A 23,817-nucleotide genomic window follows, 5' to 3' on the forward strand; every position below is an offset into this window, starting at 1 on the left:
CTGCCAAAAAGGACCTGGATGAGAAGCTGGATATGAGTCAGCAGTGTGCCCTTGTTGCCAAGAAGGCTAATGGCATATTGGGCTGCATTAGTAGGAGCATTGCCAACAGATTGAGGGAAGTGATTATTCCCCTCTATTCGGCACTGGTGAGGCCACATCTGGAGTGTTTTGGGCCCATCCAGTTTTGGGCCCCCCAGTACAGAAAGGATGTGAACAAATTGGAGAGAGTCCAGCGGAGGGCAGTGAAAATGATCAGGGGGCTGGGGCACATGATTTACAAGGAGAGGCTGAGGGAACTGGGCTTGTTTAGTCTGCAGAAGAGAAGAGTGAGTGGGGATTTTATAGCAGTCTTTAACTACCTGAGCGAGGGTTCCAAAGAGGATAGAGCTTGGCTGTTCTCAGTGATGGCAGATGACAGAACAAGGAGCAATGGTATCAAGTTGCAGTGCGGGAGGTCTAGGTTGGAGATTAGGAAACACTATTTCACTAGGAGGGTGTTGAAGCACTGGAATGGATTACCTAGGGAGGTGGTCGAATCTCCATCCTTAGAGGTTTTTAAGGTCCAGCTTGACAAAGCCCTGGCTGGGAAGATTTAGTTGGTGTTGATCCTGGTTTGAGCACAGGGTTAGACTAGATAATCTACTAAAGTCTCTCCCAACCCTAATCTTCTATGATTTGTCAATTTAACAACGAAATTGATATGTACCAGGCTTGTTATCCCAAGGGGAGTCTCTGACATGCTTCAAACCAAACACACTGCTTCAGGTAGAATAAACAAACACATTCATTAACTACAAAAGATAGATTTTAAGTGATTCTAAGTCAAAGCACAAGAAGTCAGATTTGGTCAAATGAAATAAAAGCAAAACACTTTCATTGCCCTTACAAACTTAGATGTGTCTCACCACAGGCTGGCTGGTTGCCCTTCAACCAGGCTCTCCTCTTTGATCAGCGCTTCAGTCACTTAGTGGTGGTGTCTGTAGATGGAGTTGGAAGAGAGAGAGAGCATGGCAAACATCTCTCCCTTTTATCATGTCCTTTCTTCCCTCTTGGCTCCCCCCCCTTCAGAGTCAGGTGAGCATTACCTCATTGTAGTCCCAAACTGACCAAGGGAAGGGGAGTGACTCACTCAAGAGTCCAACAGATCCTTTGTTGCTGCCTAGGCCAGTGTCCTTTGTTCCTGTGAGGCTGGGCTGGGTTTGTCTCATACATGCCCTGATGAGGTGTGAACTGCCCCTCTGCTCCTGGAGAGTTTTGCCTGGGCCTCTGCTCCTGGAGATTTTTTTTTGCCTGGGCTTGTTTTAAGCCATGAGGACACATTTTCAGCCTCATAACTATATACATGAAATTACAACCTATAACATTACTATAACAACAATGCTCAGTGTATCATGAACCTTCCAAAGACACCCGCCGTGACAAACTTTGTATTGGATACCACACAATCATCTAAGGATGAACATGGGGGTGCAGAGTGTTCCCCTGAGGTACAGAGCATCACACCCTGCAGGTCACATCATTTCAAAGCCCCCTACGCAAAGAGGCAGCAAATTTGCTGATGCCAGTCACATCCCTCAGAGGACCCAGAGGCAAAGAAGAGTGCTGTGCTGACCCTGTCTAGGATGTAGAGGAGCCTGATTCCTATGGGTTGGTCTCTCTCCTGCTCCCCTTTAAAGTTAGGAGGTGCTGGATGGCTTCAGGGATGAGCCTGCGTCTCTGTGAGGACCTTGTTACGAGAGGGTGAGGGGTACCTATCACTTAGATTTTGCCCTGTTGTCCTCCCTTGGAATGCTTATTGGGCAACTTGGGCACAAACAAACCCTGACTTTGAAAATCTCCTGGGTGCTCAGCTTGCACCTGAGCCCATCCGTTGTGCCCAAGATACTCTTTGTACATAGCCAAACTTTGCAAATGTTGGTTTTCACCTTCTGTTCTCTCTTGCTACCTTTGTAGAGTTGGTTGTATGTAGGGTCCTCTACTGAAGTGACTCAGGTAAACACAACAGACTGTGAGAGATACAAGAGCTGCATCGAGTGTGTCTTGGGCAGAGACCCCTCCTGTGCCTGGAGCAGAGAGCTGGGTGCTTGTATACACCACCAGGGACAAAGCGGGTAAGTGATTTGCCTCCATTTCCTGTTGTCACCAAAGGACCCATGAAAAATAAAACCTATGAAAGAGATCATCGTCGACCTGGAGGGATTGCTACCGCCACCGATTTCCTATAGCCTGGATGGTGACATCTTTTCCCTGAAATCTGACATCTGCAAATCCCCTGTCACCACCTTTGCAACACTGGCATTTGCAACACCTGCGACCTTAAGATCCCCATCCTGGGTCCCATCTCCTCTGGCCAGGGCCATTCCAGCTTCCTGCCCTCTGGCCTCCCTGAGCTCCAGCCCTTCTAATGCCAACTTGTCCAGAATGCTGCTTTCCACCTTCACTTATCACTTCGCTCCACCCCCTGCACTCTGCCAGTGATACCAGCCTAGATACCCCATTTGTCTGCTTCTCCCACAGCCCTCTCCATTCTTTCTTCCACACCATCACAATGCATGGAACCTGAAATGATATGTAAGGTCTGTACCTTTGCCTTAATCCCTATCTGCCTACAAGAATAGAGCCAAAAATGACTGTCAGGCTGTCTGAAGTGGCTCATGAATGCGGGTGCCAGCCTCAGGGCATACGGTTATAAACCAGGGCGCAAACCTCAAACTGGTCATGTGATCTATAATTACAGTTCACCAACCAAGTATCGAGTGTGAATTCCTCAAGCACTATAACAGACTGAACATGAAGTCAGACAGCCCCCTTGGGCACTCCATCTGTCTTGCAACAAAGTGTGCCTTTGTGATAGATGGTCTGTTACACCAAAAATCACAGCAATATTCAGGTTACTCCCAGTGACTTACCCCAGGTCAATTGTACCTTAGATCTCTCACCAAAGACAACACTTGTAGCCAATCCTATATTAAAGTAACTGAAGGTTTATTAACTAGGAAAAGGAAATCTGGCTGGTAAAAGAATAGGCATCTTCTGTATTTCCTTGTCAGGACTGGAGGTGTCCAGCACACTTACAATAATGGAATACAAATTGGCCTGATTGCACCCCGTGTACCTCTCCTTGTCACCCTATCGAAGGATTAGTTCAGATGTATCCCGTGTTGTATAGATTAGCGGGGACTTTAAAGGTGTCCTGTATCGGGGGGGTAGCTATGTTGGCCTGTATCCACAAAAGCAACGAGGAGTCTGTTGGCACCTTAAAGACTAACAGATTTATTTGGGCATAAGCTTTTGTGGGTAAAAATCTCACTTCTTCAGATGCATGGAGCCTCGTTTTTTTTTTTAAAGGTGTTCTAGGGATGTTAAATCATATAATATTACAGTTCTTCTTTAAGTGGCCTCTGCATAGTCACGCTTATGGTATATAGCAGCCCTGCTATCAAGCTGCAGAATTTTTCTAATAAGCATTGTCCACTGAGGCCTCTTATCATTTCCCCCATGGAGGATACTGGGGTGTTAAAGAAGGAGTGTCCCCAGCCACTTTCCAATTCATTTTTAATCACCAAAGGTGCAGCAAGCTTGGCTCACATGCAGTGTCCTCAACTTTTCCCTTGTCGCTTTCTTCTTTGATTCTGCCTTTGGGGGACATTTCCAATTTAGATAGATAGAGTAACAGTGCAAATTTCTTCAGTTTGCAATGACCACCAGGCACTGGTGGGCTGTCTCAAAGCCCCCTACTGATGAAGGAGGTTCCTCAAGCCCAGTTGGCAGTGTGCAAGTCCAGCAACTACTTTTGACATCTGCTAGCCTCAAGTGACTCTGTGCGGAGAAGGTGGGAATTGTAATATTTTTATGAGCAACGTGTGACTCAGTTTATCCACTCATTTTGTGCTGCTGTCCACTGGGGCTGAAGGAGTTAAAATTCTCCTCTGGGACAAAGGGAATAAGAGCTAGGTTTTGGAGGCAAGCATAAATGAAGGAACTATCAAGGACTCTCAGCATATGAATGGAGACAAGGGGAGCACCTGACAGCCAAGGAAGGGGTGGAAACAGCAGGGCTGCAACTTGGAATAGTGGCAGGAGGTTTCCAATGACTGTGTTAAGAACTGGTCAGATAGACACACAAGGAGACAGAGGGCCACAGACAAAGACAAGGTGGATTCCAGGAAGGCATGGAGTAATAAGGCAGTTGCTTTTGCCAGTAGTAACGCTGTCTTAAGTTGACTTTTCCATGCTAGCCTAAGTAAGCTCAGATATTGTGTTTCAGTTGACTAATAAATGCTACTGTTTTGAAAAGGCTGCCCCATGTCACTGAAAATACGCACTGGTTGCTTTGCTCCTTGAAGATGCAGAAGCTTAAAGGCTTCTGAACTCCATGTAAGTGTGCACAGTGAGAATCGGGCTGTTGGAGGCCGAAGGTGCAGTTTTGGAGCCATGGGGCTGCATGGCCCACCCTTGTAAAAAGTTAAGCCCAGTGCCTGGTGAATACTAAGGGTGTTTCCGAAAGGGACTGAAGGAAGGCCAGGATATAACAAACCCCGTATAGATCTATGACACTCAGCTTAAGTAGTATCCCGCTCCCTGGTCTTATCCTGGTGAGCCTGGTGCTGAGGCCCTGGTGCCAGCTTGCACCAAGATCCCTGAATGTGTCCAGGTTAACCTGTTCATTCCAGAGTCCCATAATTGTCAATGCAGCACCAAGGTTTCTAGATTCCTCCAGGTCAACCTATATGTTGCCAAGGTCCCAGCACAACACTGATGCAGTGGGTTGCTCTATTCAGCACTGAGGTCCCAGCACCACTGATATCTGAGATCCCTGGGTCTCTCTGGTGGCATCAATTTGGTGTGTCAGTTCTCAAGTCCCTCTGGACTGATCTAGTTTGTCCCCAACATCCTGGCACCATCCTCAGATCCATCCAAGTTAACTGAGTTCAGTGCCTGTGATCCAGCATCATGAACCCTGGTGAACCACTTGATGGAAGTGTTCCAGTGCCTATTACATATAGCATTAATGTTCCCACAACAATCTGGGTCATCTAAGGTTTTGACCCAGTTAGCTAGGGTACTACTAGTCTAAAGGAGTCCAGCACCAATATAAAAGAGTGTTAGGTCTTCAGGTCCTTCTTGGTGCATGGGGCTATTGCTGAGAACTTGGCACAATTAACTGTGACTCTTGCTTCAAGTGACTCGGGAGCAGTATAAACAGTACTAAGGTGGACCTTAGTTGAAGTGTACTGTACCCAACTCTATGGTCTATAGGATCCATATGACATAGGTCAGTAGGACGATTCAGCACCATTAACTTGGGTAAACCACTTGACAAAGCAGTTTGGTGCCCAATATAAACAATACTCAAATTCCCATATTTGCTCAGTATAACTGGATCTGATGCCAGCATGATTCGCTGTCTAGGAAGTACCAGTTGCTAAAGGAGTCTTATCCCCTATATCAGTGTCACCAAGGTTTCCTTATTTCTGTCAGATTCAGGAGAATCACATATTTTGATGCTTTAGGTCTACCATAAGTGGCTTATAGGCCCCCAAACATATCTACATTCTCTGGGTCAGAGAACCTGGCAGCATTGATGGTTGCCACCTATAAGAAAAATAAATAGTTCTTCTTCGAGTGATTGCTCCAATGCATTCCAGTTAGGTGTGCGTGCCGTGCGTGCACGGCATCTCGGAACTTTTTTACCCTAGCAACCCCGGCGGGCCGGCTGGCGCCCCCTGGAGTAGCGCCGCTATGGCGCTAAATATATACCTCAGCCGGCCCGTCCGCTCCTCAGTTCCTTCTTACCGCCCGTGATGGCCAGTTGGAACTGTGGAGTGCTCTCTGTCCTCCACAACCCTAGCTCTCACTACTTTTTCTTGTACATAGTTTGTTTAGTGTTAGTATAGTTAGTTCAGTAGTTAGTTAGTGATTTAGGTAAGGATAAGGGGGGTAGTTCCTCCCTTTCCTTCCCCGGTGCGGGCTCATGCCCAAGGCACCGGGCTTTAAGCCCTGCGCAGCGTGCCAGAGGCCTATGCCGGTTGGTGACCCTCACGGCTCTTGCCTCCGTTGCCTGGGCGAAGGACACCGCACGGACAAGTGCGCTATCTGCTCGGCTTTCAAGCCGCGGACACGTAAGGAGCGAGACATTCGCCTCAAACAGCTCCTTATGGAGGCGTCCCTCCAACCCCCGGCACCGCCCGCGCCGGCACCGAGGACTTCATCGGTGCAGACTGCACCCGCGGCACCGAGCCGTTCCGGCACCGCGGCCCCGGTACCTAAGCCGGCAGCCAAGAAGACCCGGCGCCGCTCGCTTTCGCCTTCAGAGAGTCAGCAGCTGGCGAAAGCAGTGGCAAAAGCCCGCCGCGGAGGGCGCGAGAGTGGCTGCGGCCGTGCGTAAAGCGTGCCCTGGGCCCTCGACTCCAGCACCGCAAGCGCCGTCGAGTCCGGCATCGCCGCACTCCCCGGCACCGACCGTGGTGGAGCCAAGGCTGCCATCGACGCCGGAGACGTTCTCCTCCGCGCGTGAGCTAATCCGGCTCATAGAGGCACCGAGCCTCCAGCCCCCGGCACCGCCGGTGCGGGCTGTGGCATCAGTGGGGAAACCGGCCAAAATGACACGGCCGCCCTCTCTGGACGAGCGGCACGGAAGGCGCTCCCGGTCCCGGTCCCAATCCCGGTCCCGGCGCAGGTCGCCGTCCCGTCGTTCGGGATCTCGACGCCGCTCCTCATCTCGGCACCGAGCACCATCCCGACGCCGCTCCTCATCCCGGCACCGGGCACCATCCCGCCGCCGGTCGGAGTCCCGGTACCGTTCTCAATCTCGGTACCGGTCGTACTCCCGGCACCGATCCAGGTCCAGGTCACCGTACCGACGGTACCGCCGGAGATCTCCATCCCAGCACCGTTCACGACACCGCGACTCGCGAAGTCATTCCCGGCACCGCAGATCCCGGTCCTGGTCGAGCTCCCGGCGCCGGTCGAGCTCCCGGCGCCGCGGTTGCCGACGGTCACGATCGCCGTCCAGCCGGCGCTACTCATATCGACCCTCGGCTCCGTCGGCGGAGGGACTCCCGTCCTCAGCGGTTCAATCCCTCGGCGCCTCGGCACCGCCTTGGCCATCCCGCCCAGCATCGGTGGCCTCCGGTGCAGATGATACCGCCCACCAGTTGCCGACCCCGCAAGGACTCCATCATGAGCAGTGGGGCTACTGGGTCCCCTGGGCGCATCATGAGGCGCAGGGCACCCCTTTTCCTTTGCGGGATGGGACCACCGGGACCAGGGTCCCCGAGGCGACAGTTAGCCGGCCGCCTCCCTCTCCTCCGCACGAGCCCTCCGCTCCTACGGACCGCCAATCAGCCACTCCGCACGACAAGGCGGAGGCTCAACCACCAGCCCCGGTGCCAGAACCAATCGGGCAGGGCGTCTCTTCATCGTCCTCGCCGGACGAGGCGGTGGCAGGTGCTGTGGCCAACGAGCCCCCGCCCATTGACCTTCGGGCCTTCCAGGACCTGCTGCGCCGAGTGGCGGCGGCCATGGGTCTCCCCGTCGCGGAGGTCCAAGAGGATGAGGACCCGATCACCAATGTGGTGGGCGCGGACACTCCCGTCCGGGTGGCATTGCCCTTCGTGCGGACAATTCAAAAAAACGCCACTACGCTCTGGCAGACCCCCGCTTCCATTCAACCTACAGCACGCGGGGTCGAGCGTAAGTACTTAGCCCCCCCAACGGGCTATGAGTACCTCTACTCCCACCCGACCCCGGACTCCCTGGTCGTTCAATCCGTTAACGACCGTGAGAGACACGGCCAACCTGCCCCTGCGCCCAAATCCAAGGACGCCCGACGCATGGACCTGCTCGGCCGTAAGGTCTACTCCGCAGGGGGCTTACAAATGCGGATTGCGAACATTATGGTCCTTCTCGCCAGGTACGTCTTTGACATCCTGACGTCCCTGGCGAAGTTCACGGAGCTCCTGCCATCAACATCTCGCCAGGAGTTCTCGGCCTTGTTGGAGGAGGGAAAAAAGTCCTCCAGGTCCTCTATCACGGCCGCCCTCGACGCCGCGGACTCCGGGGCTCGGACCTTGGCATCTGGCGTGACGATGAGGCGCATCTCCTGGCTGCAATCCTCCACCCTGCCGCCGGAGGTGCAGTATACTCTCCAGGACCTCCCTTTCGACACCCAGGGTCTGTTTTCCGAAAAGACGGATTCTCGGATCCAGACCCTGAAGGACGGTCGCATCGCCATCCGTACGCTCGGGATGCACACGCCGGCGACACAACGCAGACCCTTCCGGCCGCAACCCTCCCGCTACCAACAGCGCTATCGGCCGTATGCTAGCCGGCGACCGGCCCAGAACCGCCGTCGCCCGTCGGGCAATCGGCGGAACCAGGGGCAGGCCTCGTCCAAGGCTCCCCAGGGGGCCAAGTCCGCTTTTTGATGGGACGCTCGAGGACGGCCCATCTCTCTCCCTACCGGATCCTTCCCCATTATTTTACAACCGCCTTTCCCATTTCTTTTCGGCGTGGTCCCATTTGACATCGGACAACTGGGTGCTGCAAACAGTCCAGTCGGGATACCGCCTTCAATTTGTTTCGCCCCCGCCTTCCCACCCACCCTCCCTGTCCCTCTTCAGGGACCCCTCTCACGAGCAAGTCCTCTTACAAGAGGTCCAGACTCTGTTGAGCGTGGGTGCCATAGAAGCAGTGCCTCAAGACAGGCGGGGCAGGGGATTCTACTCCCGTTATTTCCTTATCCCCAAAGCGAAAGGCGGGCTACGTCCTATCCTGGACCTTCGCGAGCTGAACAAGTTCCTGCTCAAGCCCAAGCTTCGTATGGTCACCTTGGGGACCATCATTCCCTCCCTGGATCCGGGAGATTGGTTTGCTGCCCTCGACATGAAGGACGCTTACTTCCATGTCACCATCTATCCTCCTCATCGACGTTACCTCCGATTTGTGGTCGGCAACGCCCACTACCAGTTTGCGGTGTTGCCATTCGGTCTCTCCACCGCGCCGAGGGTCTTTACCAAATGCATGGCGGTGGTCGCCGCAGCCCTCCGCCGTCGTCAGATCCACGTGTACCCGTATCTAGACGACTGGCTGGTTCGCGGACAATCTCGACAACTCGTGATGGGCCAGATGGCAGAGATCCGGTCCCTCTTCAGGCGGCTCGGCCTCCTCATCAACGTCGAGAAGTCCACTTTGATCCCTTCTCAGCGCGTGGAGTTCATAGGAGCGGTCCTCGACTCCACCATAGCCAGGGCATGTCTCCCTCGCGCCCGCCATCAAACGATGGTCACCCTCATCATGGACCTAGTCACCTTCCCAACCACGACGGTGCGCTCCTGCCTCCGCCTCCTGGGCCACATGGCGGCTTGCACGTATGTGACCGCGTACGCGCGGCTCCACCTCCGCCCGTTCCAGTCCTGGCTGGCGTCGGTGTACCGGCCACATCGAGACCCGATCGAGATGGTGGTGACGGTCTCCAGAGCGACCCTCGAGTCCCTCCGATGGTGGCTCGACCCGGAGATCGTGTGTGCCGGGATCCCGTTCCACCCTCCGCGCCCGTCCGCCACGCTCACCACGGACGCCTCGGCACTCGGTTGGGGGGCCCACCTGGGCGATCTCCACACCCAAGGCCTCTGGTCGACCCAGGAGCTCGCCCTGCATATCAATGTCCGCGAGCTGCGAGTGATCCGTCTAGCCTGCCAAACTTTGTGCCCCCATCTGCAAGGCCGATGTGTGACAGTATTCACGGACAATATGACAGCAATGTTCTACGTGAACAAGCAGGGCGGAGCGCGCTCTTCCCCCCTCTGCAGGGAGGCGATGCTCCTGTGGGAGTTCTGCGTGACCCACTCCATTCACCTACAAGCGTCCTTTCTTCCGGGAGTGCAGAACACGCTGGCCGACCGGCTCAGCAGGTCGTTCCTCTCACACGAGTGGTCCCTCCGTCCAGATGTCGCCCACACAATCTTCCGGAGGTGGGGGTTTCCCCAGATAGACCTATTCGCCTCCAGGGAGAACAGGAAGTGCCACCGGTTTTGTTCATTCCAGGGTCGCTCGCCAGGCTCCCTGTCCGACGCCTTTCTCTACCCCTGGACGGATCGCCTCCTCTACGCCTTCCCTCCAGTTCCGCTCGTGCACCGAGTGCTCCTGAAGCTTCGGAGGGACAGAGCCCACGTCATTCTCATAGCGCCGGCCTGGCCGAGGCAGCACTGGTACACCCTGCTGCTCGAGCTCTCCGTTCGGGACCCCATCCCCCTCCCGTCGTGGCCGGACCTCATCACCCAGGACTTCGGCAGACTCCGCCATCCGAACCTGCAGTCCCTCCATCTTACAGCTTGGTACCTGAGTGGTTGACCCACGCAGAGAGGGCTGTTCGCGGCAGTTCAGCAAGTCCTCCTTGAAAGTCGAAAGCCTTCCACTCGCTCCACTGACCTCGCGAAGTGGAAGAGGTTCGCGCTTTGGTGCGATCAGCGATCTCTGAATCCATTCGTAGTTCCGGTACCTACCATCCTCGACTACCTTTGGTACCTTAAGGAGCAAGGTCTTGCAGTCTCCTCATTGAAGGTTCACCTGGCAGCAGTGTCCGCCTTTCGTCCATCGCTGGAAGGTCGGTCCATCTTCTCCAACCAGATGGTTTCCCGCTTCCTTAAAGGCTTGGACCGCTTGTACCCGCCAGTGCGGCGTCCTGCCCCGACCTGGGATTTGAACCTCGTCCTGGCCAAACTGATGGGTCCCCCCTTCGAGCCCTTGGCCACGTGTTCGCTACTCTACCTCTCCTGGAAGACAGCTTTCCTCGTCGCCATCACATCCGCGAGACGAGTTTCTGAGCTTCGAGCACTAACGGTGGGCCCACCTTACACCGTCTTCCATGCAGACAAGGTACAGCTTCGGCCACATCCGGCCTTCCTCCCTAAGGTGGTATCGGCCTTCCACCTCAACCAGGAGATCTTCCTCCCGGTCTTCTTCCCGAAGCCGCATGCCTCGCCTCGGGAACAACAGCTTCACACCCTGGACGTCCGCAGGGCGCTTGCCTTTTACATTGAGCGGACGAAGCCTTTCCGGCGTTCGACCCAGTTGTTTGTCGCGGTCGCTGACCGCATGAAGGGTGAGCCGGTCTCCTCCCAGAGAATTTCGTCCTGGGTCACTGCGTGTATTCGGACCTGTTACGAGCTTGCTCGCGTGCCGCCATGCCGCCTCACCACTCACTCGACAAGGGCGCACGCCTCGTCGGCCGCCTTCCTGGCCAACGTTCCGATCCAGGACATCTGTCGAGCGGCCACCTGGTCTTCAGTCCACACCTTCGCCTCCCACTACGCGTTGGTGCAGCAGTCTAGAGACGACGCAGCCTTCGGCTCTGCGGTATTACACTCCGCCACGTCTCACTCCGACCCCACCGCCTAGGTAAGGCTTGGGAATCACCTAACTGGAATGCATTGGAGCAATCACTCGAAGAAGAAAAGACGGTTACTCACCTGTAGTAACTGTTGTTCTTCGAGATGTGTTGCTCCAATCCATTCCAGACCCGCCCTCCTTCCCCACTGTCGGAGTAGCCGGCAAGAAGGAACTGAGGAGCGGACGGGCCGGCTGAGGTATATATTTAGCGCCATAGCGGCGCCACTCCAGGGGGCGCCAGCCGGCCCGCCGGGGTTGCTAGGGTAAAAAGTTCCGAGATGCCGTGCACGCGCGGCGCGCACACCTAACTGGAATGGATTGGAGCAACACATCTCGAAGAACAACAGTTACTACAGGTGAGTAACCGTCTTTTCCCTGATCCCCTAGGGACTGCTGTTGGTACCCCTAAAAAAATCTGGGCTACTATCCTGGAGAATATCTTATTGCCCTTATATAAATCCATGGTATGCCCATGTGATGCAGTAGGGACTGTCTGCATGGGGGGATGGGAGAGCAGGGGATGACTTTAGGTGAGGGACAGGACCTGAGCCTGTAACCTGAGCCAGGAAGGGGGGTGGAGAGAGTCAACACCTTTGCCCGGGAAGCTGGACAAAGGAAGAGAGCCTGCTGGAGAGGCTTTTGAGTTTCGATTTTGGGCTGGCTGGGAAGAGGCAGGGAACCCCAAGTCTGGGGTCTAAGTTCCTTCCCCCCAGAGGGACCTGACTGAGGGGTCCTGGTTGTACCTACAAGCCCTACTTGAGACTGTGTTCCTGTTGTCTAATAAACTTTCTGTTTTACTGGCTGGCTGAGAGTCACAGTGAATCACAGGAAGTGGGGGTTTCAGGGCCCTGACTCCCCCACACTCCGTGACACCCACATCTTGAATACTGGGTACAGATGTCATCTCCTCATCTCAAAAAAGATATACTGGCATTAGAAAAGGTTCACAGAAGGGCAACTAAAATGATTAGGGGTTTGGAACGGGTCCCATATGAGGAGAGATTAAAGAGGCTAGGACTTTTCACCTTGGAAAAGAGGAGACTAAGGGGGGATATGATAGAGATTAATAAAATCATGAGTGGTCTGGAGAAAGTGAATAAGAAAAAGTTATTTACTTGTTCCCAGAATACAAGAACTAGGGGCCACCAAATGAAATTAATAGGCAGCAGGTTTAAAACAAATAAAAGGAAGTATTGCTTCACACAATACAGTGTCAACCTGTGGAACTCCTTGCCAGAGGAGGTTGTGAAAGCTATGACTATAACAGGGTTTAAAAGAGAACTAGATAAATTCATTGAGGTTAAGTCCATTAATGGCTATTAGCCAGGATGGGTAAAGAACAGTGCCCCTAGCCTGTTTGTCAGAGGGTGGAGATGGATGGCAGGAGAGAGAGAATTCTCAGATAATTTTGAATTTAGCCTAACCTGAGAACTCAGGAAGCTACAATACCTAGCGAGAAAGCACTTAACTTGTAAAGCTAGGATTACCACTGAAATTAAGAACTCCAATTGCTCAGAATTGTTGGTGTGAAGTGCTGTTCCTTGGCCCCAGCACAGGAAAATCACTACATAACGTCACACCTATAAAGTAACATTTTCATTTTATAACCTTTTATCATAGGATAAACTCCAGCTTTTATATCGGTCCAACTAGCTATATGTATCCGTTGGATGCTTTCCTTTTAAAGCAGTTAAAAAAAATGAGATGGAGAGAGAATCCTGCTATCTAACTCAGACATCAGTGTGTCCATGTCTGTATACAGACTCTTTTGGTCAACAGGCAGGTTCCTTACTAGTGTAACTGGGTTTTACCTTTATTCAGCTACCATACGACTGATTGCAAAGGAATCATACTTTATTGATGCTACTTACTCCCAAGCCACTTATGTCTCAGGTCATGCAAGATGCAGAAAGTAAACATAACACATGCTCCTAAGGGAATTTCTTTCTCTCCTCCCTGACCATCTACAGTAATATTTGCAGATGGTGACTGGAATGGTAGAACAGTTCATCTTGTTATCCAACCTTTTTAAGGTTCATATACTCTGTAGAAAGTGAAAGCTCCATGTTAGTGTTCTGGAGTTGAAAGCTATTTGTCTTGCCTGCAAGACATTCTCCCTTTGATCAAGACCAGAAACACATCTGCCAAAAGCACAAATGTCATACATAGGTCTCAGTCTACTAGTCTATATTATTGGTCTGCTTCAAGTGATTGTGTATGAATCACCACCTCAGTTGTGTTCATGCCCAAGATACTTGAGCCAAAGAATTTGTCGGCAGTACTTGTTGGGGTGCCATATGTCCCTTGCAGGGCCGGCTTTATGAAGGGCGGGGCCCGATTCGAATACCCGGCAGCAGTCCGGGGCTTTGGTGGCACTTTGGTGACGGGGGGGTCCGCTACGGGTCTTCTGCAGCACTGACGGACCCCCGCCACTGAAATGCCACCAAAGCCCCGGAGTGGACCCCCACCACCACTGAAATGCTGCCGGAGCCCTGGAGCAGACCACACACATGCACACGCACTCCCGCCGGGTGAGTTAAAAAAAAATTAAAAAGATGCCTAAGGTGCAGGGCCCGATTCTGGGGAATCAGCTTAAAGCCGGCCCTGGTCCCCTGAGTGTCCCCATGCCTCCAAGGGCATAAAGGCCTGGGCTATCCTGACCCTTCTCGGTTCTACTCACCGCCTGTGATTTGCATATTAATTCAAGTTCAGCAGTTTCTCTTTGGAGTCTGTTTTTGAAGTTTTTTTGTTGCAAAATTGCCACCTTCAAGTCTGTCACTGAGTGGTTAGAGAGGTTGAAGTGTTCTCCCACTGGCTTTTGACAGTGACAGACTTGAAGGTGGCAATTTTGCAACAAAAAAACTTCAAAAACAGACTCCAAAGAGAAACTGCTGAACTTGAATTAATATGCAAATTAGATACAATTAACTCTGGCCTAAACAGAGACTGGGAATGGTTGGGTCATTACACTAATTGAATCTATTTCCCTATGTTAAGTTCTCCTCAGACCTTCTATGGGCCATCTTAATTATCACTTCAAAAAGTTTTTTTTCCTCCTGCTGATGATAGCTCATCTCAATTGATTAGACTTTTCCTGTTGTTATGCATACTTCCACCTTTTCATGTTCTCTGTATGTATAAATATCTCCTGTCTGTGTGTTCCATTCTATGCATCCGAAGAAGTGAGCTGTAGCTCACGAAAGCTCATGCTAAAATAAATTTGTTAGTCTTTAAGGTGCCACAAGTACTCCTGTTCTTTTTTGACATTTGGGGCTGTATAAGTAGGGGCATTGCCAGCAGATCGAGGGACATGATCATTCCCCTCTATTTGACATTGATGAGGCCTCATCTGGAGTACTATGTCCAGTTTTGGGCCCCAGACTACAAGAAGGATGTGGAAAAATTGGAAAGAGTCCAGCAGAGGGCAACAAAAATGATTAGGGGGCTGGAGCAAATCATGACTTATGAGGAGAGGCTGAGGGAACTGGGCTTGTTTAGTCTGCAGAAGAAAAGAATGAGGGGGGGATATGATAGCTGCTTTCAACTACCTGAAAGGGGATTCCAAAGAGGATGGCTCGAGTCTGTTCTCAGTGGTACCAGATGGCAGTACAAGGAGTAATGGTCTCAAGTTGCAGTGGGGGAGGTTTAGGTTGGATATTAGGAAAAACTTTTTCACTATGAGGGTGGTGGAGCACTGGAATGGATTACCTAGGGAGGTGGTGGAATCTCCTTCCTTAGAGGTTTTTAAGGTAAGTCTTGACAAAGCCCTGGCTAGGACGATTTAGTTGGGAATTGGTCCTGCTTTGAGCAGGGGGTTGGACTAGATGACCTCCTGAGGTCTCTTCCAACCCTGATATTCTATGATTCTATGACCTGACATGACCAAACTAGTCTGCAAATACCAAACCATCCCTGTAACCCTTATGCCCCCACTTGTGCCCTCTGCCTGTTGACACCAAGTAGTCGCTAGGTCACAACCACCACTGCCCCAGACTTCTTCAGTCGCACTCCCAAAGCCCTTTAGTCAGTACTGATCTGTTCAGGGTCAGTCCTGGCAGCAGCATCAGTTCTCATGGGAATGAGCAGCACGGGGTAGTGATCAGAGTCATGGATGAGCCTCAGTAGCCTTTCTGTGACATTTCAGAAACAGGCTCAAGGCAGCCTGTGCACCTCCCAGGATTTCAAGTCAGGTCAGCTCAAGAGATGGATGCCTCCATCCCCCTCAGAACTCCCTTAGGTTGCTAGAAATCCTGCAGGTGGCTGTAACAGTGCCTAGAGACAAGGCATTCTAGGACCTGGCCAAACTCCTTTGGCAGACACCTGCTTCCCTGACACCTATTTTGCAGAGGATGGATCACAAACACCATGTGCTCTCACAGGGATTCCAACAGAATTTTTGCTCACCTTGTGCTGTGTTCCCTGGTTCTGGCTTGGCAAGGATAAATCAGGCTGAGAGCAGTTCAAAGCCACACCAAAATATAAGGAGCCAGAAAGACTAGACTTGTTGGGTAGGGAGGCATACTCAGCGACTAGCCTATAAATGCAAATAGCAAACTACTAAGCATTTTTATCTAAGAACAGCTGTACTACCTGTGACTCCTCAAAGAAAGATCACCAATTTCTGAGGCGAATCCCTGCAGCATCTGTCTTTGTGGCCTTTCAAAGCAGCTGACTTGACTGCTTTGAGAGCTGAATATCCAGGATCTTCCCAACCCATCCCTTTCTTTGGGCACCTCCTCTCCAATTCCTATGTGTCTGCAACTCCATAACTAGTGATCATGGGGTTTTAGACACTTGGAATGGGGATGCATCATCCGATTTCAGTCCTTGTCCTACCCCCATCCCTGTTCAGGTACCCCTCTCATGAGACCATAGTGCTGCAGGAGGTGCAGTCTCTTTTAGGTCTTGGAGCTATAGAGGAGGCCCCTTTACAGCACAGAAGAAAGGTAGGGATTCTACTTTCAGTATTTCCAAGAAAGAGGGGGACTGAGGCCTATCCTGGACTTAAGAAAGTTAAACAACTTTATCAGAAAGATAACGTTCAGTATGATATTCCTTGTCTCTATTAACCTATTTCCAGATCTCAACAACTGGTAAGCTGACATGCAGGATGCCTATTTCCATGTTTCAATTCACCTGGGCCACAGGAAATACTTAAGATTTGTAGTAGGAGACCACAACTCCATTTTGGCCTTTCATCAGACCCAGGGACATTTACAGAATGTATGGCGGTGGTCATCGCTCACCTCAGCAACTCAGTCTTCAGCTGTTTCCATATCTGTATGATTGATTCATAGATTCCATGGCCAGAAGGTATCAGCCTAGGCTCAGCTATTGCCTCTTGCTCTTGAGTCCCCCCAGAACCCTCACTCACTGTTCCCTGCAGGACTTGACCTCACTCCCAGGGTGCTTTCAGAGTATAATTACCTCCAGTCCCTGGTGCAGGTCCTCAGGAGAGCAGACATCCAGAGTCCCTCCCTGGGCTGCAGTGTTTGACTGCCCTAAACTGGGAGGGAAAGGAAGTCTGGTCACTGCCTCGGGCTGGGCTCCCTGGAAGTCTCTAGCAGCCTTGACTCTTGGGCAAGCTTCCCCCCTGCTCTGTGACAAGCTTCACCTTCTCCAGATAGAGCATGCTCTGCAAGTGCACCTAATTGGCTTTTCCTAAGTGCAGTAATGCTCATTAGGCTTGCTGTCACTGGAATGGGGCATGTCCCATCATAGAAGGTACCATTGGGATCATCTAGTCTGACCTCCTGTACAACACAGGCCAGAGACCTGTCCCAAAATAACTCCTAGATTTGGCTGGTTTCAGGCTGATCCAGCCAACAGGTAGCAGATAAGGGAATGAACAGAACAAGTAATCATCAAGTGACCCATCTCCTGTCGCTCATTCCCAGCTTCTGGCAAACAGAGGCTAGGGGACACCATTCCTTCCCATCTTGGCTAATAGCCATTGATGGACCTATCCTCCATGAATTTATCTAGTTCTTTTTTGAACCCTGTTATGATCTTGACCATCACAACACCCTCTGGCAAGGAGTTCCACAGGTTGACACTGCATTGTGTGAAGGAATACTTCCTTTTATTTGTTTTAAACCTGCTGCCTATTAATTTCATTTGGTGACCCCTAGTTCTTGTGTTATGAGACGTAGTAAACAACACTTCCTTATCTACTTTCTCTACACCAGTCATGATTTTATAGACCTCAATCATATCTCCCCTTAGCCATCTCTTTTCCAAGCTGAAAAGTCCCAGTCTTATTAATCTTGCCTCATATGAAAGCTGTTCTATACCCCTAATCATTTGTGTTGCCCTTTTCTGAACCTTTTCCAGTTCCAATATATCTTTTTTGCGATGGCACGACCACATCTGCACACAGTATTCAAGATGTGGGGGAGGGATAGCTCAGTGGTTTGAGCATTGGCCTGCTAAACCCAGGGTTGTGAGTTCAATCCTTGAGGGGGCCACTTAGGGATCTGGGGCAAAAATTGGTCTTGCTAGTGAAGGCAGGGGGCTGGACTCAATGACCTTTCAAGGTCCCTTCCAGTTCTAGGAGATTGGTATATCTCCAATTATTACTATTACCATGGATTTATATAGAGGCAGCATGATATTTTCTGTCCTATTATCTATCCCTTTCTTAATTATTCCCAGCATTCTGTTCGCTTTTTTGACTGCTGCTGCACATTGAGTGGATGTTTTCAGAGAACTATCCACAATGACTCCAAGATCTTTCTTGAGTGGTAACAGCTAATTTAGACCCCATCAGTTTGTATGTCTAGTTGTGATTATGCTTTCCAATGTGCATGACTTTGCATTTATCAGCAGTGAATTTCATCTGCCATTTTGTTGCCCAGTCACCTAGTTTTGAGAGATCCTTTTGTAGCTCTTCACAGTCTGCCGGGGTCTTAACTATTGTGGCAGAGCTCCAACCTTGTCCCCATGGGTCCTGCGCTTCCAGGCAGTTTATGCTAGCCTAAGAGGCTCACTGTGACCCTCCATGTAGCCCTTCTCTCTCTAGGGCCAGGGCTCAGTCAGCAGCAGGCGTTTCTGCTGTCCCCTCAGCCACACAAAGGGTATAGGGAGATATCCCAACATTTATAGACTGAGACATCCAACTGGGGTAAACAACTTACATTACCACCTTACATGTTTCTTGTCATCTGTTTGTTATCTCCCCTTGTACCTTTCTTCTGATGTTTCAGACAAAACATCCTTATTCATCACTTCTGTCAAACCATCTCATCTTGTGGTAGGTTGGGGAGTAATTGTGCTAGCCTTTTGGAATGTGTTTACATAAATATTAAGTGTGTTTTAGCAATGCTAGCAGCACCGTCGCCAAGTTCATCTACCTGACAGTGAACTTATAGGCATGTGCTGTAATACATGGCCTGACTTTGGTTCACAGCTGGTCCAGGCCTCATGTCTTGCACCAGGCGCAATGCTGTAGGCTCACTGTATTACAGGACAGTCAGTCTATAAAATGTTTTGAGATCCTTAGACCCTGCACAAAGTGCTGCAAACCTCTGCTGGGAATGATTCCTTCCTGAGCCTGCTCCCACTCCTTTGCCACCAGCCAACATCTCCATTCCTGACAGCCCCAGTTACTTTCCTCTCACTCCCCCTTTCCCAGTAGACACACACTCCTGGCCAGCTTGCCTCCTTTTCAACCTGGTGTTGGTATCGTTGTGTGTGTCTGAAAACAAACCAGAGCGCAGGGCAGTTTTCTGGTGGTAGTGAGATAGATAGGGGAGGTAAACCCCTAGAAAACAGCACTTCTCAGTCCTCCTAGTAACTGACCTCAGCCCAGGGAAGGGCAGTCCCCAGGCAGGGTTAAGCTCTGATCGTATGGTAGCCTGGTAACCTCTGTCCATTGCAGATACTGGAAGTTTTAATTTCTGTCCCTGGATTTCCTGCCGTTTGGGCTCCTCTCTAAGACCCCCTGTGTAACAGTTTGCTGCTCAGAAATGGAGGCTTATCCCCTAGTCTAGAATCCCCCCCTCCCAATGTGCTTCCCCCTTCCTCACCTGCTGCAGAGCCAGACTTGCCTCCCCTACACACGGGAACCTGGGCTGGGTGGGTCATTTCCTGATGAGGCTGCAGCAGGCTCTGAACTTCATCATGATCTCTGCTTTTCTGCTTCATCTCAGGTTACTCCAGGACCTCATGTCTCTAAGCATCTTAACACTGTGTCCACAGGGAACAGAAGGTATGTGGCCTGAGGACAGCTCAGTGCTGGAAGCACATCCAGCACTGAGAAGTTTGGGAGTTAGGGCCTGGATGGGTATGGCTCTGAGGGGTTCCTGAGCAGCATGGCTGTGGCTCAGAGATCAGTGTTCCCATATCTGAAGGGGGAAGCACATCTCAGCCACGCCTGGCTTTGCATAGACTAACTGGGGGGGGGGAGGGGTTGTGCATGGGGGACTCTGCTGTGGAGGGGGCAGGACCAGTGGCAGCTGGGAAGAAGGGCCATGTCAGGACGCCAGCCTGTACTGAGCCCTGATTGACCACCTTGCCACTGGTTTGGGGTCATGCACCTTCCCCCAGCCTGGGCCAGTGGAGGCAGGTTGTGTGCCAGTGCAGCAGATGCTGGCAGTAGGGAGAAAGGGGCATGGAGACCAGAGTGGCTCTGGACTGAGTTAGGGGCATAGAATGACTCGGGTTTGGGAGGGTGCTTCTTTCAGTACAATAGCGAGGAGCCTGTGAAAGACTAAGAGGGTGGGGGGAGGGCTTACTCTGAAGAGAGGAAGAAGGAAGATCTCCACCGAAGAGGGGATCTTAGAATTGTGCTTTCCCTGAGGAACCCAGGCTATGGGTTCACCTCCCCAGTGTCCCTGTGCCATATGCTTCGTACCCTCTTCTTTTGTCTCTAGGGGATACGGCTGCCCCCTTGTTATTTCCATGGGACTCGGCTGGGGGATGCTCCTCTCCTGCTGCCCATGCCTATGGAGAATCAGTAGCACATATGGCAGGAGCCCTGTCTCATGTTCAGCTCCTGCCCCAATGCAATGTTTCTCTCCCACTTGCAGATGTGCCTGTTACAGTCGAGATGCCAGTGTCCCTGGCTGCCCGGGTTGTGCTCCCCTGTACTCCACCATCAGCCTGGGCAACCTGCATGTGGCAGAAACCTTCCCAGGATGCCACTGTGTATTCCTTGCGCAGCGACGGGCTGGAGTTCACAGTGACAGAGGAGACCCTTGGTGATTACACCTGCGAGTGCATGGAAGGTGGAGCAGGGGGTGTGATCACCTCCTACAGCCTGGTGAGGGGCAGCAGCTCTGCTAACGCCTGGAAGACAACTGAGCGGAACTACAGTGTCCTGGTGGGAATCCTCTCATTTTTCCTTGGCTTTGCTGCAGGCTCTGGCTGCTTCTTCATCTACGAGAGGAAGCGACGGGAGCGACTCCAGAGGGAGCTGCTCAGCCGTGAGAGAAATGGACTGGATTTGATGCAGTCGAATACGACTAGCTGCAGCCATGAGCCACACACACCCAGCTCCCCAGAAGATGAGCGCCACCCGCTCGCTACAGCTAAGAAGAATGGCAGCCTCAACGGCTTCCCCCACCTCTACATCAGTGAGCTGGACAAAGACCAAGCCCGGATCTACCTGACGGGGGTTCCACTGGCCAAGTGCGATGAAACCTCCATTTAGTAGCCCCCGAAGGGAGCACATCCATCACCAACACCCATGGTGATGCCTGCCTCTAGTGGGGCACAGCCATCACTTACAGCCCTGGCCATGTCTGCCCCCTAGGGGGAGGAAGGGGACAGCCATCATTGACATGCCTGGCAGTGGCTTCCCCAATAGGCGAAGAGGGGCACAGACACTTCATGTCATTGCCAGAGTTCCCATTCTCAGAATCCATCTGACTGATGCGGCCATCTAGACCTGGAGTTAGTGTGATGCTCCATTGTGGTCAGTGAGCAGAGCTGGTGTGTCTGAGAGTGAGACTCACCCAGATTTATTTCTGCTAAAACCTTCATGCAGCCTCCTGGCTCTGGCCAAAGAATTCCATGCTGAATGGCTTTGAGTCCTTGGGCCCCAGGTCCCCCAACCTCTGTGAAGCTGCTTGGAACAGGCCATTGTAGTCTGTGTTACTAGCCTGGTGGTGTTACTTGGCAAACATGCACCAGGGCTGGGTCCCTAGGCTCTGCATCCTGTAGATATTCCCTGGAAGTGGTGATTGTATTGGCTAAAATTAGCCTTGATTGTGACTGTAACCCGAGCTACCTGGAACAATATTCCCCTCATCCCTGCTGCCTGCTCAGCTGTGGGGATGGTGGTAGAGACCCGCTACTGGCTTCTTCAAGAGCAGGAAGCATGCACAGCCAGCACTTACCGAAGCCTTCTGTGTTTATGTGGAGTCTTCTCTGCCTTCAGAGTCTGGTACATGAGACAGTAAATGCCCCTGGAGACCTCTTGGCCAGTGTTGACAAGTGACTGCCTTGGTGGTGCTTTCTGTTAACCAGCACCATCTTCATGAATGTGGTGTGACTCAGACCAGGTGCAGAGTCTCCTTGAGATCATGTGGCCCTCTGAGAACAGGAGTTGTCCTCCAGGTGCAGAAGTCTGTAAGACTCTTCAGAAAGAATGGTGGCTGACTCTATAATGCCAAATTCTGCAGCTGCCCTGACTGCACATGCCTTCAGTCCGCAGCCATGTGGATCCTTGTGTGTCTGGGCTGGAGAAGGCCCAGCACAGTTTTGCCAAGTGTGTTATGGTAGATGTGAATGATCAAAGCCAATGACATAGTAGTACTGTGGAATATCGTAGCTATACATGTTGAGACAGGAGAGACTAGGACATTGCAGAGAGTAAGTTGAAACCTTCTCCCAGAGCTGCTTTTCCTCCAAGCAGTGAGGTCAGGTGGAGTTGCTTGTTGCTGAGGTATTCATGCTGTAAAGCACTGAACCCGAGGGCATCTCCCTCTGTTAGAAATGTCACAGCCACTTTGGACTTTGTCTCTAGCAAAAGTGTGACACACACCCATATCACTGCCATGAGCCTCTCCTTGCAGCTGACTAGCTGCACATATTGGACTGGGGACACGTCTCCCACTCCTGTGCGTGTCCACTTGCAGCTTTTCCCACTCCGATCTCCCTTAGCAGGTTAAATGAGACCCTCCCAACCTTCCATTGTTCTCTGGCTTGCCCAATAGGCCCACTGGCCATGTCTGGCTTCCTCACAGGCTGATTCAGCATCTCCAGCCACTGGAGCTTTCCCAGCTTGTCTTGCAATCTCAGTGAGAATTCCTTTCTTAGCTTCCTATGGGCCCCTGCTGTGGCTGGGAGGTGGGTTGGGGTGGGGGTGGGACTGGATGTGAAATTAATGTCACCTGCTGGTTTTGCTGTTTTGTGTTTTCTGTTTTTAATCAAACTTTTTTATTTTGTGATTTATTAAAAATTATTGTCAAAAAGGATCATTGTCTGGGTGTTGGTAAGAACATAACATAAGAACATAAGAAAGGCCGTACCGGGTCAGACCAAAGGTCCATCTAGCCCAGTATCTGTCTACCGACAGTGGCCAATGCCAGGTGCCCCAGAGGGAGTGAACCTAACAGGCAATGATCAAGTGATCTCTCTCCTGCCATCCATCTCCATCCTCTGCCGAACAGAGGCTAGGGACACCATTCTTACCCATCCTGGCTAATAGCCATTTATGGACTTAGCTACCATGAATTTATCCAGTCCCCTTTTAAACATTGTTATAGTCCTAACCTTCACAACCTAACCTTCACAACCTCCTCAGGTAAGGAGTTCCACAAGTTGACTGTGCGCTGTGTGAAGAAGAACTTCCTTTTATTTGTTTTAAACCTGCTGCCTATTAATTTCATTTGGTGACCCCTAGTTCTTGTATTATGGGAATAAGTAAATAACTTTTCCTTATCCACTTTCTCAACATCACTCATGATTTTATATACCTCTATCATATCCCCCCTTAGTCTTCTCTTTTCTAAGCTGAAGAGTCCTAGCCTCTTTAATCTTTCCTCATATAGGACCCTCTCCAAACCCCTAATCATTTTAGTTGCCCTTTTCTGAACCTTTTCTAGTGTCAGTATATCTTTTTTGAGTTGAGGAGACCACATCTGTACACAGTATTCGAGATATGGGCGTACCATCGATTTATATAAGGGCAATAATATATTCTCAGTCTTATTCTCTATCCCCTTTTTAATGATTCCTAACATCCTGTTTGCTTTTTTGACCACCTCTGCACACTGCCTGGACATTTTCAGAGAACTCTCCACGATGACTCCAAGATCTTGTTCCTGACTCGTTGTAGCTAAATTAGCCCCCATCGTATTGTATGTATAGTTGGGGTTATTTTTTCCAATGTGCATTACTTAACATTTAGCCACATGAAATTTCATTTGCCATTTTGTTGCCCAATCACTTAGTTTTGTGAGATCTTTTTGAAGTTCTTCA

At 51.2% G+C, this 23,817-nt stretch overlaps 1 protein-coding gene across 5 annotated transcripts in view; it reads left to right on the forward strand.

Moving 5' to 3' along the window:
• Positions 1–22,725, forward strand: part of SEMA4F (ssemaphorin 4F) — a 292,420-nt gene extending 269,695 nt beyond the window's left edge. For 4 of the 5 annotated variants that reach the window (XM_039539850.1, XM_039539849.1, XM_039539848.1 and 1 more), the window contains 3 exons: positions 1,954–2,111; positions 19,542–19,600; positions 20,421–22,725. In XM_039539850.1, coding sequence (XP_039395784.1) covers positions 1,954–2,111; positions 19,542–19,600; positions 20,421–21,043 — 840 coding nt within the window. In that variant the 3' untranslated portion in view covers positions 21,044–22,725. The remainder of the gene's footprint in view (positions 1–1,953; positions 2,112–19,541; positions 19,601–20,420) is intronic. The other variant, XM_039539852.1, reaches the window with a different exon arrangement.
• Positions 22,726–23,817: the final 1,092 nt, after the last annotated feature.

The sequence above is a fragment of the Mauremys reevesii genome, linkage group 5 (genome assembly GCF_016161935.1).
Source record: "Mauremys reevesii isolate NIE-2019 linkage group 5, ASM1616193v1, whole genome shotgun sequence".
NCBI classification, from domain to species: Eukaryota; Metazoa; Chordata; order Testudines; family Geoemydidae; genus Mauremys; species Mauremys reevesii.